At 38.5% G+C, this 13,447-nt stretch overlaps 2 protein-coding genes across 4 annotated transcripts in view; one reads left to right on the top strand and one right to left on the bottom strand.

Moving 5' to 3' along the window:
* Positions 1-4,845, top strand: part of SPATA9 (spermatogenesis associated 9) — a 66,233-nt gene extending 61,388 nt beyond the window's left edge. For all 3 annotated transcript variants that reach the window (XM_044383997.3, XM_057307231.1, XM_026498599.4), the window contains one exon: positions 1,892-4,845. In XM_044383997.3, the coding sequence (XP_044239932.1) occupies positions 1,892-2,179 (288 nt within the window). In that variant the 3' untranslated portion in view covers positions 2,180-4,845. The remainder of the gene's footprint in view (positions 1-1,891) is intronic.
* RFESD (Rieske Fe-S domain containing) overlaps positions 4,000-13,447 on the bottom strand; it is a 13,247-nt gene continuing 3,799 nt past the window's right edge. Inside the window, exons 2-4 of the mRNA XM_026498598.4 lie at positions 7,241-7,416; positions 7,090-7,124; positions 4,000-5,190 (exon numbers count right to left, since the gene is read on the bottom strand). Of these exons, the coding sequence (XP_026354383.2) occupies positions 4,927-5,190; positions 7,090-7,124; positions 7,241-7,415 (474 nt within the window). The 5' untranslated portion in view covers position 7,416 and the 3' untranslated portion in view covers positions 4,000-4,926. The remainder of the gene's footprint in view (positions 5,191-7,089; positions 7,125-7,240; positions 7,417-13,447) is intronic.

The raw sequence follows: 13,447 nt of genomic DNA, 5'->3' as shown, positions 1-13,447 counted from the left end.
AGTCAAGAGAGAAACAGGGTGCCAGGGATTTTTATTTTAAGATGGAAGATACTTGAGCACATTAGAAGTTTCAGGGCAAGAGGCAGTCAAGAAGGAGAGGCTGAAAGGCAGGGAATAATTGGTAGAGAAGAGGTAAGGTATAGATTAAAAATAAACATGGAGTTACTGACCTCAATCAAGAGGCTTCATTTTCTGTGACTGGGGTAGAAGTGGTTAGAATGGGCACAGATAAAATTTTGTAGGTGAGGGAAGAAGAAATATATCAAATAGGACAGTTTTTAGGGGGCGGGGATGGGAGAAGGAGAAAGTGCGTGTGCACGAGCGTCTTTCTGCTAATCAGTTGAGTAATAAGATCCAGGTTTTACAGCGTGAGGGGCAGAGGGAGAGGGAGAGAGAGAATCTTAATCAGGCTCCATGCCCAGCATGGATCCCACCATGGGGGGCTCCATCTCACGACCCTGGGATCATGACCTAAGCCAAAATCAAGAGTTGGATGCTTAATGGATTGAGCCACCCAGGCACCCCCCACATCTTTTTTCACAGCATGGCATGCATACAAAATGGTCCTACCAGGGGATAAATGGATGAAGCTGTTTGCAGCTGGAAGTGGTGGTTCTCAAGGTTTATAGCTCTAGGTTGGGATATACTTGGATGGCAGTGCCTTAATGGATGAAGACATTTAAATATCTCAGTTCATCAGAAGTCTAGAGTTCGGTGGTTCCCAGGCTTATACAGTGGAGCTACAATGTCATGAATGCAGGGCCTGTCCATCTTTCTCCTGCGCTATCTTGTTTATTGTTTCTGGTTCTTAGGTTTGCTGCCTCTCGCTCAGGTATCCTGTCGATATCAGTGTCCAAAGCAGGGAGGAGGGGATAGTTAGGAGCAAAAGACAAAGAGTCTTTCTTTTTATATAGGTGAAAAACTTTCAAAAATCCCTTCTGACCTCCTCCTCAGCAGATATATTTTATTTTGTTGGCTAAAACAGGGTCACATGACCACATGCTAACTGCAGGGAAGTGAAGGAAAACATCTGGTATTCCCTCATTCTATAGCGGGGTACAGGCTGAGAAAGGAGGAGGCAGGAGATCAGGAAGAAATTGAGGTTGGTCAGTCAAGGCCCTCAGTCATTTCTCTATTACCCTCTTTAGGAAAACCTTCTAAGAATTTATAGCCTATTATGTGAGCTTTAGGCATCGCTTTGGTAAGATAAGCTAGCTTAGGTCTTCTCATATTTTATGGATTTTATTATTGTTGTTGCCTTAAATACTTGGCATCATCGTCATCTTCATCATTACAGTTCTTTGTGATTCCCACTTTTCAAAGCTCTATTTCTCTGTGTGTTTTGACATTCAAGGTACCGAATGGCATTTTTTCTGAGGGAAAATGGATCATGTGTTTGCTTAGAAATCATTGATCTACTGGCTTACTAAATTCTAACTAATATGTTTAGCCCTTTCAATTGTACACATGGGTATAAGCAAAGGGTGGGGGGAGAAAGTAAAAACAAAAAACCTACTTTGAGATAGTAACACATTTGGGGACAAATTCCATCTCCCAAAAAATGTTTCATTTAATTCAAGAGAAGAAAGGGGTCTCATTTAATTAAATCAGAGAGGAAAGATGTAAAACATTTAATCAATTGGGGGGGAAAGAGGTAAAGTATGTCTTTATTGAAGCATACTATGCTTTAATTTTCTTTCTAGATTATGCTATGATATATTTAGAACAAGGAATCAATCTCCTGATGTTTATCATGTGCCAGGAAAGGAAGTGCTTCTTTATTAGAATAAGGAGATTAATGACTTTATGTTACACATTTTATTGGACTTATTACTGGATGTTCAGTAGCTTAAAAAGAAACTTTACTTTTCAAAAATTTCTTTATTATTAGACAGTCTGTGTTAATGCTGTGCTGGAGAAGGTAAAGAAAATTTTCCAAGAAGAAGAATCCATAAGGCAAAACAAAGAAGAGAGTGAAAATCTTAGAAAAGCCTTTTCTGAGCCTGTGCTTTCCGAGCCTACGTTTCCTGAAGGTGAAATCAAAGCAAAACCTTATAGGTCATTACCGGAGAAACCAGACAATATTTCCGATCGCCCCAAACTTCCTGCTAATAAGTTGAGTAATAAGATCCAGGTTTTACATTCTGTGTTTGACCAATCAGCTGAAATGAATGAATGAGCAAACTGGAACGTAAATATCACTGAGTGGAGCCTGAGAGTTATTATCTATTCATATTTCATCTAACAAAACCAGGAAACTAGTTTTCGTATATTGACTGCTCTGCTTTAAAAAAGGGGTGGGGAACTACTAAAATGTCATTCTCAAGTATTTATATGGTAGAGAAAATAAAATGAATCTTGATGTAGAAGCATGACTATGATATTTTTTAATGGACAAGAAAGTGCACCCTTCGGAGGGTTAGACTTTATGCTATCGTTTATAACATGGCTATATTTATAATATATTTATGTTTTTGTTAAAGACCTGTTTCAAGTATCTTTCCAATTACAGCTGGCCCTGGAACATGGGTTTGAACTGTACAGATCGACTTACATGCAGATCTTTTTTGATAAATAAATACATGATAGCACTGGAAATGTATATTTTCTTCCTTATGATTTTTTAAACATTTTCTCTAGCTTACCTTAAGAATACATGATGTAATAATACAACACTCAAAATATGTGTTAATCAACTGTGTATGCAATCAGTCAGGCTTCCAGTCAACAATAGACTATTAGTAAAGTTTTTGGGGAGTCCGAAGTTGTATGTGGATTTTCAACTGTGTGTGGGGTTGGCAGCCCACCCCCCCTGCAATGTTCAAGGGTCAGCTGTCCTCAGCTGGAGGGAAAACACCCTCCATATCAAAATACTACAAATCTTTTTCGGAGATAATAAAAGGATATTTATTTTCTATCTACAGGCTGCATAGTTTGAATCTGCCTATTATCGAGCCTTTTTTTTTAAACTCATCTGTAAAGTTATGAAGGACTTGTAATTCACAGATGTAATAAATTTATAAAACAAAATATTAATTACAAATCTTATAGAAGATTTCTTTATGTGAGGATAGGCTATGACATGACATTTTTTATTTCCGGATTTGGAGGAACACATTTAGAACCAGAAATCAAGTCCATATTACTCATTGTTGCCCCTGGGTCCTGAGAGAAAATGCTTCTGGTACTGGCCCTGCAAGAGAGGGCCACTTTTCCGCCTGCAGAAGGTACTTTGGTTTCTTCCACGTGTCTTAAATTCTGGACACGTGTTAAGACCTGACTGGTCATTGGAGGATTAGCACCTGATATAATAGGCTAGGATGTACCCATCGAGTGATGGCACATTTCCTGTACCTGGGAAATAGCCGCTGCCATAAAAGTATTATAAAAAGCCCAACCCTGACTTTTCAGGAGTCTGAGAAATGAGTAACCAGTGCGGTATCACCTCATGTTACCCATATTCCATCAGAAAAGGAAATGCAATAATATGTAGCAAAGGGCTCTGTAATCAGACCCTTAATGATAGGTACTTAATTCACTTAGTATTTTTGCAATAACCAAGGGAAAGAGTCCAGGTGGCTCCCCTAGAATGTTCAGTATTAGGTTTGGGGCTTTAATTCAATCCTAGGCCACTAAGAAGATTACTGTGCTTAGAGACAAGGTTCCAATTTTGACAAACAGTTTTTCGCACTCTGAATTCGTAATGTGATCATCGTGGTTCTGATTCTAGTTATGCTTGTATTCTACTGCCTGCTGCCGAGTTTCAGATGAGAAGCACCCAGAGCGTTACAGTACGGTGTGGGCACCAGGCAACCAACCAGAACAGTGCTGGCCATAAATAACGGGCCTGTGACCGCAGGGTGGGCCAATTTAACATCGACCCTGCCTGTGAACTCAGCAGAAAGAACTCTGAGGAACAACACCCTCTATCTCATCTCTGGAACAGTTACAGGAAACACTTAGTTCTACATACATCACAACATTCTCAAAAACAGAACAAAACAAAACCAAACCTTTATTTGAAAATTTCACGTAGGACATTCAAAGTACTTTGGCTCACTGAGTAAGAGACTTCACATCTCTCACGGCTGGGCAGCAGCTGTGTGTGCCTTCCTTGCTTGGAGAGGGTTTGCTTTGACCAGACAGAAACTGTGCCAAGATTTATTTGGTTTCAATGCACAGTACATGAGGATTAAGAAGTGCACTTGTGGTGAGCACTGGGTGTTGTATGGAAATGTTGAATAAGTTTCTTATTTTTAAATGAAGCACTGTAAATTGATCCCATTTTGGAGGCATTGTTTTAAGTGTAAAAAGTCTGCCATATATTTGGAAAAATTGAATAGTTGAGATATAAGCATTTCAGTGTATTTAAATTTTACCTAAAAAAAGTAAGAATAACAACCAAATGGCAGGGGGCAGGGGGTGGAGAGTGTGTCGAAGTATCAGTGAAACAAGAATACAAGAATAGAAGAATGGAAGAATGCTGATAATTGTTGAAGCTGGGTGATGAGAGCTTATTATGCTACTCTCTTTAGTTTGTATATATTAAAACTTTTGCATGATAAAGTCTGCTACATCAAGATAGGGATCCCCCCCCATTTCTTATTAGATCTAATTTTTTACCTTTTCTTCATTGTGGCTACTGCAAATATTTTCACCCTTCTTAAAATGCACATTCCAAACCTAAAACCTTCAGGTTCCAATCAATCCAGAGGACTAGATGAAATGTATTCTATAGATCTTGATAATAATCCTTCCATCACACTAAATATATGTACTTTTGAACTGGTCAGATTTATATGATTTTTTTAAAGATAAGTAATAAATATGCCTATGTTGGAAAAATTAATACTTTTTGGTAGTGAAGCACGATTATTCTAATATACTCAGAACATACACAACATTTTTCATTGCCATATAGTTTTATCAGAAAGAACTCCGAATTACTTTGAAGTCTCCAGTGGCATAAAAATCAGAGTCACACTTAAAAGGTTCATTAGAAAGAGTCACATAAATATTCCCATTGTCCACTGTCACTGTATGAATCCTTTGCTTTACTCCCTTGGAGCACCACTCGGGTTTTGCTGATGGATCTCTAGGGTTTATAGACTGATACAGTCCTTCTCCCGTTGCCAAAGTAATTTTGTATTTATGCCAGGGGCAAACTATACATGGTCGTCCATCAAAATCCTGGGGAAGGAAATAAATGGTTTAATAGTCTGACATTTCCAACATTCGCAATAAATCTCAGACTCAACAGATTCCATTGCAGAAAAAACAGGTTAAAGAACAGGCCGGCTTCTCTTTTTTCCTTCCATTTACAAATTATTCAGCATAAGGCAGAACCTAATCTTGGCAGTCATCAAGTCCCCTCTGCATTTGATGAGAAACCCAGTGTGTGAGAGCTCTATCAGAAAACGAGCTCAGGGGACGCCTGGGTGGCACAGCGGTTAAGCGTCTGCCTTCGGCTCAGGGCGTGATCCCGGCGTTATGGGATCGAGCCCCACATCAGGCTCCTCTGCTATGAGCCTGCTTCTTCCTCTCCCACTCCCCCTGCTTGTGTTCCCTCTCTCGCTGGCTGTCTCTATCTCTGTCGAATAAATAAATAAAATCTTAAAAAAAAAAAAAAAGAAAAAGAAAATGAGGTCAGGCAACTATACCATGTGACTGAAGCTACGATGTTATCTATTAGATGTTAATATCATTTCCTTGACAGAAAAGGGACAAGGGCATCAAGTGCTTCTAAAGGAATTGTCACTAGCTGCTCGAAGAATGGTGAGCTTCAAATATAAATTTAAGAGAGGTTCCTAAAGGCAGGAGAGTATATGTTAACTAAAGAGCAATTTTTGATCTCGAGTAGTCAACTCCCAACTTTTTAATTGTCTCAAATGGGTGCTTCTCAAATTTTAAAGAGCATGGGAATCCCCGAATCTTGTTTAAATTCAGTAGTCCTAAGGTAGGGCACGAGATTCTGCATTTCCAAGAAGCTCCCAGGTGACACCAATGTTGCTGGTCTATGGAGCACACTTTAAGTAGCAAAGTCTTACAGGTCTCAGTATGGTCCCAAACTGAAGGAGATTCTTTCACATTATCACCACCAGGTGCTGACGTTTGTTTCTCTACACCAGAAGTGCAGTAATACTGATATTGTATCCCCACGGAACAGTCAACAGACATCACATTTTTATAATTCATAAATCCATGTTCATGATTTAAGCACACATAAGTCCTTTAACTTGAGGACAGGTGTGGAAGTAGGTAGATATGAAGTAGAGAGAGTGAATGCTAAGTTTCAGCTTGTACTTTGTACCAGTGGCAGGTGGCAGGAAGGAGAAGGATGGAGAAAGATCAGTTTTATGAAGTAGAAAACAAGAAAGTAGGCAACTAGCTAGTTTGGGAATGCAAGGAAGTAAGTGCCCGCATTCTTTCCTCAAATTAACCTTCAGTGTGTGATTTTCTTTTTAAAATATACATATTTATATGTTTACTACATTATTCACATAATATATACTCACTGAAAAAACAAACTGTGTAGAAGTGTATAAAGTACAAAGCAAATATTATTTTTTATTTAAAAAGTGGGATCTCATTACACCTAGCATCCAATGACTTGCTTTTTTCACTCAAAAATATATTGCTGACATCCCTCCATACCAACACATACAGATCTGCCTCATAAATTAATGAGGCAGTGTTGCACAGTTTTCCATAGCATGGCTATTGAGTTTATTTTAAATGTTTCTTCTTATTAAAAACATTTAGGTTGCCTTCAATTTTTCATTGCAACAAATAATGCCACAGTAAACCTCTCCCATATATATACTTGAACATTTGTGCAATGATATCTGTAGGGTCGATATCTCAGAATATAATTGCTAGGCCAGAAGCCATGCATACTTCCCCTATTTACCTGTGAAACAGTTTTCTTTACATTGTAGGACTGTGAATTCCTGAAATATTAGCAGTTATACTCAAAGCATTAAAATGCAGTTCAAACCCAAATATAAATTATTTTTCCATACAGAATGAAATAAAGAATATAAATAAGAAACATGTGAATTTGTAGAGAACAGATTTAATTTTACATACCTCTATATCTCCCAAATGTAAAGGTCCTCCTGAGTCTGAAAAGAAATTGAATATTACATCTAGTCACTAAAAAAAAATAGCCTTAAATTTTGATAGTTTTGTGGTTAGTAAACAAATATACAAGGTTTACAAATGAAAAATAAACTCTTACGGTAACAGCGAATATCCATAGCATGATATTCTCCTTTGTGGTAGAAAATGACCACTTCTCTATCATGGACAACAGCTGTCATTCTTTCAGATTTTTTAATGTCCTCTTCTCTCCCAACATAGACAGAAGAATATTCCTTCATTTCAGGATCTTGTTCAGAGCCATCAAGATCCATGCTAGTTGAACAAAAGAAAAAAGAGGCAAGTAGTTTTCACAACTTTGGCTACAACTTAACTCACAGAGATCATCATGTTATTATATATTTAAATGCTCTAAGATTGATGGAGGCTTTTTTTATAGCTATATAAAATGAAACATTCATAAATACTGGGTTATAGTTAGTCATGATTTTGAGTTAGAGACTCTTAAAGCTTGCCAAAATTAGGGGGGACTCCCTACTTTGAGGCTGGACCCAGATTCATTTCAATGTGTAAGATGGATATTTCAGAAGTCGCAAGACCCAGAGACTGAAGTTTCATTTTTCTTTTGTTCCCTGTCATTTCAATGCTAAACAACACCCAGTTATCAGTGTTGTTTTCAGCCTTCTCTTAAAGGTAGGATTCTTTGATAGTTGGAATAGTCTTGGATCTCTTCATTGAGGTGACTCATTTGATACTGCCTGGAGTGGACAGCCAGGCTTAGAAGTCAACCAGATAACTATACTAGCACAAGGGGATAGGTATGAATGGGCACATTTCATTTTCTTAACTCAGACAGAAACTAACATTACTTTCTTCTGCCTTACTTGGGAATTCAGAGAGATGGCTTTCTCTTCAATTAATTTATATAAGTATATAAACCCATATTTCTAAACAAAGAACTTTTAGTAGAGAATTTTCAGGTACACTAAATATATTTTTTCTCAGCATAGATAGTCTATTTTTTTGAAAACAACGCTTTTATTTTTATTTATTTTTTATAATAATTTTTTATTATGTAAGTCACCATACAGTACATTCCTAGTTTTTGATGTAAAGTTCCATGATTCATTACTTGTGTATAACACCCAGTGCACCATGCATTACGTGCCCTCCTTAATACCCATCACCGGCCTATCCCAATCCCCCTCCCCCCGCCCCGCTGAAGCCCTCAGTTTGTTTCCCAGAGTCCGTAGTCTCTCATGGTTCATTCCCCCTCTGTTTACCCCCCCTTCATTCTTCCTTTCTTCTCCTACCGATCTCCCTATTTCTTATGTTCCATAAGATAATTGTATGTTCCATACGATAATTGTCTTTCTCTGCTTGACTTATTTCGCTTAGCATTATCTCCTCCAGTCCCGTCCATGTTGCTGCAAATGTTGTGAAATCGTTCTTTTTGATGGCTGAGTAATATTCCATTGTATATATGGACCACATCTTCTTAATCCAGTCATCTGTTGAAGGGCATTTCGGCTCCTTTCACAATTTAGCTGTTGTGGACAATGCTGCTATGAACATTGGGGTGCATATGGCCCTTCTCTTCACTATGTCTGTATCTTTGGGGTAAATACCCAGTAGTGCAATTCCTGGATCATAGGGTAGCTCAAATTTTAACTTTTTAAGGGACCTCCACACTGTTTTCCAGAGTGGCTGTACCAACTTGCATTCCCACCAACAGTGTAAGAGGGATCCCCTTTCTCCACATCCTCTCCAACATTTGTTGTGAAAACAACCCTTTTAAAGAGACCTTATATATACTTTAAGAATATAGTCATAGTCCGTTAATTCCACGTGAGAAGGAAACATCAAGATACATCAGTGTCAGGACTGTCAGGCCTTGTAGAGGATTTTCCTGAGGGCCTCCCACTTGGGGGTATTTATTTTATGCTATGACAGTTTCTGAATAAAACTATATATCCTGTTTTGCCAAGAATTGCTATAATTTTTCTTTCTCCACTCTTAACCCCGTATCTTTCTTCTTATACCCACCATTTTTCTATTAGAGTAGTTATCCCAAATTTTCTGGAAACATTCCTGCTTTTCCTCCCTATCTCAGGATGGAGACTGGTTGTCTATAACTTTCAAAAAGTGTAAAGAACCATGTATAATATTATCTTAGGGTTGACAAAGAACTTTCTTCCCTGAGCAAGAGCACATTTTGAATCTTTGCACATAATGAAATAAAAAATCACAAGATGGGGCGCCTGGGTGGCACAGTGGTTAAGCGTCTGCCTTCGGCCCAGGGCGTGATCCCGGCATTATGGGATCGAGCCCCACATCAGGCTCTTCCGCTATGAGCCTGCTTCTTCCTCTCCCACTCCCCCTGCTTGTGTTCCCTCTCTCGCTGGCTGTCTCTATCTCTGTCGAATAAATAAATAAAATCTTTAAAAAAAGAAAAATCACAAGACACAAACTGGGTCAAATGACTTTACTTTTTATTTCTTCAATAATTGCATTTCCGGATATCCCTGCATGGTTTCTGCCCTCTGCTGGAGAATGGGAATCTTCAACCATCTGGACAATATCGTTTCACAACTGGCATAAGGCAAGCTCACTCCCCGATATGCGTGGACAGGAAAGAGGCTGCCTACAGCATTTGGGCATGAGATCTTATATGTACCTCAACCATTATCTTGGAGCAGTGCTACTCCAACTCCTTTATTATATGAAAGAAATTAAAAGTTCATTGTAACATCTAATCACAACCTACTTTTTTCTTTGGGTCACTGATGGACAAGTTTCTCTGTCATCTATTTAGGGAGGAATATATGTCTAAAAAGCAAGCAAGCAAAATTCTCAAGAAGTGACTACTGACAATAATCTTTAGCACAGAATAACAAAATTTCAAAAGAAAAATTTCACCAGTGGATCTTCTCCTTTTGCCAAGTTCTCTTTCCTTGTCGGAGATTATCATTTATTTAATAAATATTTTCTGAACATGTAGTATGTCACTGGCACTTCGAGGAAATAAATCAGATCAGGTCTCTGTCCTCTAGATAGTATATTCTAGTTGGTGAGATCAACAACAAATACCAGTAAACACACAAATGAGATAATTACACACTACCGAAGCAGCCATGAAGAAAATGAACTGGGCAATATGAGAGAAAAGGGGAGGCCATTTCGGAAAGAAAAGACTGGGAAGGTGACTCTGAAATGACAGTTGAGTTGGAACCTAAAAATGCAAATGAACTAGACATTTTAAGAGCTGAAGGAAGAGCATTCCAGGCTGAAGGAACAACAAATATGAAAGCCTGAGGAAAGGGGGAGGTAGGGGCAGGAGGCTTGGTTAATTTGCGGAACAGATAGGAGACTGGAGCATAACGAGTGAGCTTGGTGAGACAGACAGGAGCCAGGTCGTGCAGCACTGTGTGTGGATTTTGTTCTAAAAGCAATGGGAAGGCACTGAAGGGTGTAAAGCAGGGAAGGGTGACATGATTTATTTTTAAAAGAATGCCCTTGCTGTGTGGATTGTAGCAAAATAAGAAGGAAGCACAGAAATCAGAAAGCTATTGCAGTGGTCCATGGGGGAGAATATGGTGGTTTGGACCAGGGTGTTGACTCTTCTGGGGAAGTAATAGTAAAACAGTAAAAAGTAATAACAACAACAACAGCAGCAACAGCAGTAGCTACAATCACACTGTGCTAACTACATGTCAGGCACTGTTTAAAGACTTCACATTTATTTAACTCATTCAATCTCCCAACGTTTTACCACAAAAAGATTAGACTCTAATTGTGCAGTGAATAAACTGAGTGAGGTCCAGAGAGGCTTAAGAGGGCCAAGACCAGTAGAGTGTCCAATCTATTGCTAATCTAATGAAATCCACTCACTGCTCACTACTCTATCCTACGTTCTCAAATGGCAGGTAAGTGGTAACCCAGCAAAAAAGGCAGGCTATGAGGTAAAATACATTCTAATGCTGGCCACCTCTTCACACAATGATCCATGAACAAAACACGGGCTTCCTAAGAAGCTGTCCCAAAAGACTGGTTCTTTCATGAAGAGTTGGACCTATGCCATACCCCTTTCTCCTTGTAATTTCACTTATTCCTTTAACCTCCACTCTCCTAGAAATAAAATACTGGTTAATATCCAAGCAATGGTTTATATCCAGAATTATTATTACTACTCTTTTCCCAGTATTTTTAAAGTTTGTCTCCTATTAGAATCTTAAATACTCTTTTGGTCAAAAATAGAAATTGAAAAGTGAGAAGAATCAAAACTAAGAAATCTTTCGATATTGTTCATTGATACTGGCTCAGGTGTCAACTCTGCATAGGTCTGATCCAGTCATTTTTTAAAAAAAAGATTGTGTTTATTTGAGAGAGCAGGGGGAGGGGCAGAGGGAGAGGGAGAATCTCAAGCCCACTCCGCAGAGCACAGAGTCAGATGCAGAGCTCGATTTCAGGACCCTGAGATTATGACCTGAGCCGAAACCAAGAGTCAGACCCTTAACTGAGTGAGCCACCCAGGTGCCCCTGATCCAGTTCTTGAATCAAAATAATGATTTGTATTCATCACAGTATAACATTTAAGAGCCATTATTTGACATTCAATTAAGCACCAGTCAGCCTTAAAAATGGCATATATGTTCATTTTCTTTTTTTTCTTTAATAGTTTGGGGCCTCCAGCCCTTCTTTTTTCTTTTCTTTTTTTTTTTTAAGATTTTATTTATTTATTAGAGAGAGAGAGAGCACGAGCAGGGGGAGGGGCAGAGGAAGAAGCAGACTTCCTGCTGAGCAGGGAGCCTGACCTGGGACTCGATTCCAGGACCCTGGGATCTTGACCTGAGCTGAAGGCAGATGCTTAACTGACTGAGCCACCCAGGCGCCCCCATATATGCTCATTTTCAATCCAAAATAACTCTCCAGTCATAATGTCTCAATAGATGTTTATGTTGACACAAGCCTTCCAAAACAAAATGTAACAACTATTTCTAAAGGTGGTGGCAAGGCTAGGTTTTATTTAACATTTTCAATTTCAGTTCCATTTTAACAATTTCATTATTTTATGGATTTCATCAGATTGGGAAACTAGAGAAAGTTCCAGATAACTTGAGAGGCATCCAACTCTGTCTTATACAATATAAGGCATTACATATAGGAAAGGAAAAGGAAGTGAATCAAAGTGATGGCGCATGATAGCCGCAGAGACCCAGATGGGTGTTAAACATTAGGAAGGTTGCCGTGGAATGCTCATATCAAACAAAATACAACTGCCTATACTTTTAGATACTTCACAAAATGACAAATCACATGTCAACTTCAAATATTCTAATTTTAGAAAGATGATCCTTCCAAATCCATGTTCTCTTCAAATACAGTAATACTGTCATATTCACAGGAAGTTGTACAGAACGATGATGTACCTTTCTTGATAACAGAAAACTACCATTTTTATTTCACTCAAGTCTCAGTTTAACATTTTACATACAAACATGTGTATGCAACTTCTTTAAAAAGGGCACTTGGACCTTGATGAACCTAGCTTAGGATGGTTATAAACTATAGACCCAATCCCCACCCCTCAACAAGAGGGAACATTTGTTATGTGGCAGCACCAAGAGTCTCCAGGCTTTCTGATGGCTTCTCTAAATATTTAATCTTGTATGACTGATGGGAAGTCTAGAAATGTTGGGAGGAAAAGAACACGGAGTGTTAAAAAATAAGTTTGTAAAACAGAAATTATTATTTAGAAGTAAAAATCTCTATATGAATGTGTTAGGAGTGACCTTTAGAAAGTAGGAATTTATAGGCTACTATTTTGAGAGGGGTAATTCTGAGCCATAAGGAAGACAGATATTAGATCTTACATAAACCTGGGCTCCAAAACTGAGGTGTAGGAAGTGGGATGTTTGTGTGTGTGCATGTGTGTTGATGGGGAGAGGCAGGAAGGAACTTTGAATTCAAGGTATAAAGGAAAGCATTACACAAATCAAGCTTAGGAAATTACAGAGATGTCAGATTTGTACTCTGAAGTTTGCACTGTCAACTCTTGATCTAACCTAGTCACTTTTTAAATGATGGAAAAAAGAACATGCTATTTAAAAAAACTATTTCACAATAAGTCAAACTGAGAAAGACAAATAACATGTGATTTCAGTCAAATGAATAAACAAAGTAACAAAAAGCAGGATCAGACCTATAAATACAGAGAACTGATGGCTGCCAAAGGGAAGGGAGTAGGGGGGGAAATGGCAAATCGGCAAACGGCAGTGGGAGGTACAGGCTTCCAGTCAGGGAATGACTAAGTCATGGGAATAAAAGACACAGCAAAGGGAATACA

The sequence above is a fragment of the Ursus arctos genome, unplaced genomic scaffold (assembly GCF_023065955.2).
Source record: "Ursus arctos isolate Adak ecotype North America unplaced genomic scaffold, UrsArc2.0 scaffold_5, whole genome shotgun sequence".
NCBI lineage: Eukaryota > Metazoa > Chordata > Mammalia > Carnivora > Ursidae > Ursus > Ursus arctos.
Note: the sequence above shows the minus strand (reverse complement) of the source record. Positions and strands in the feature narration are given on the sequence as shown.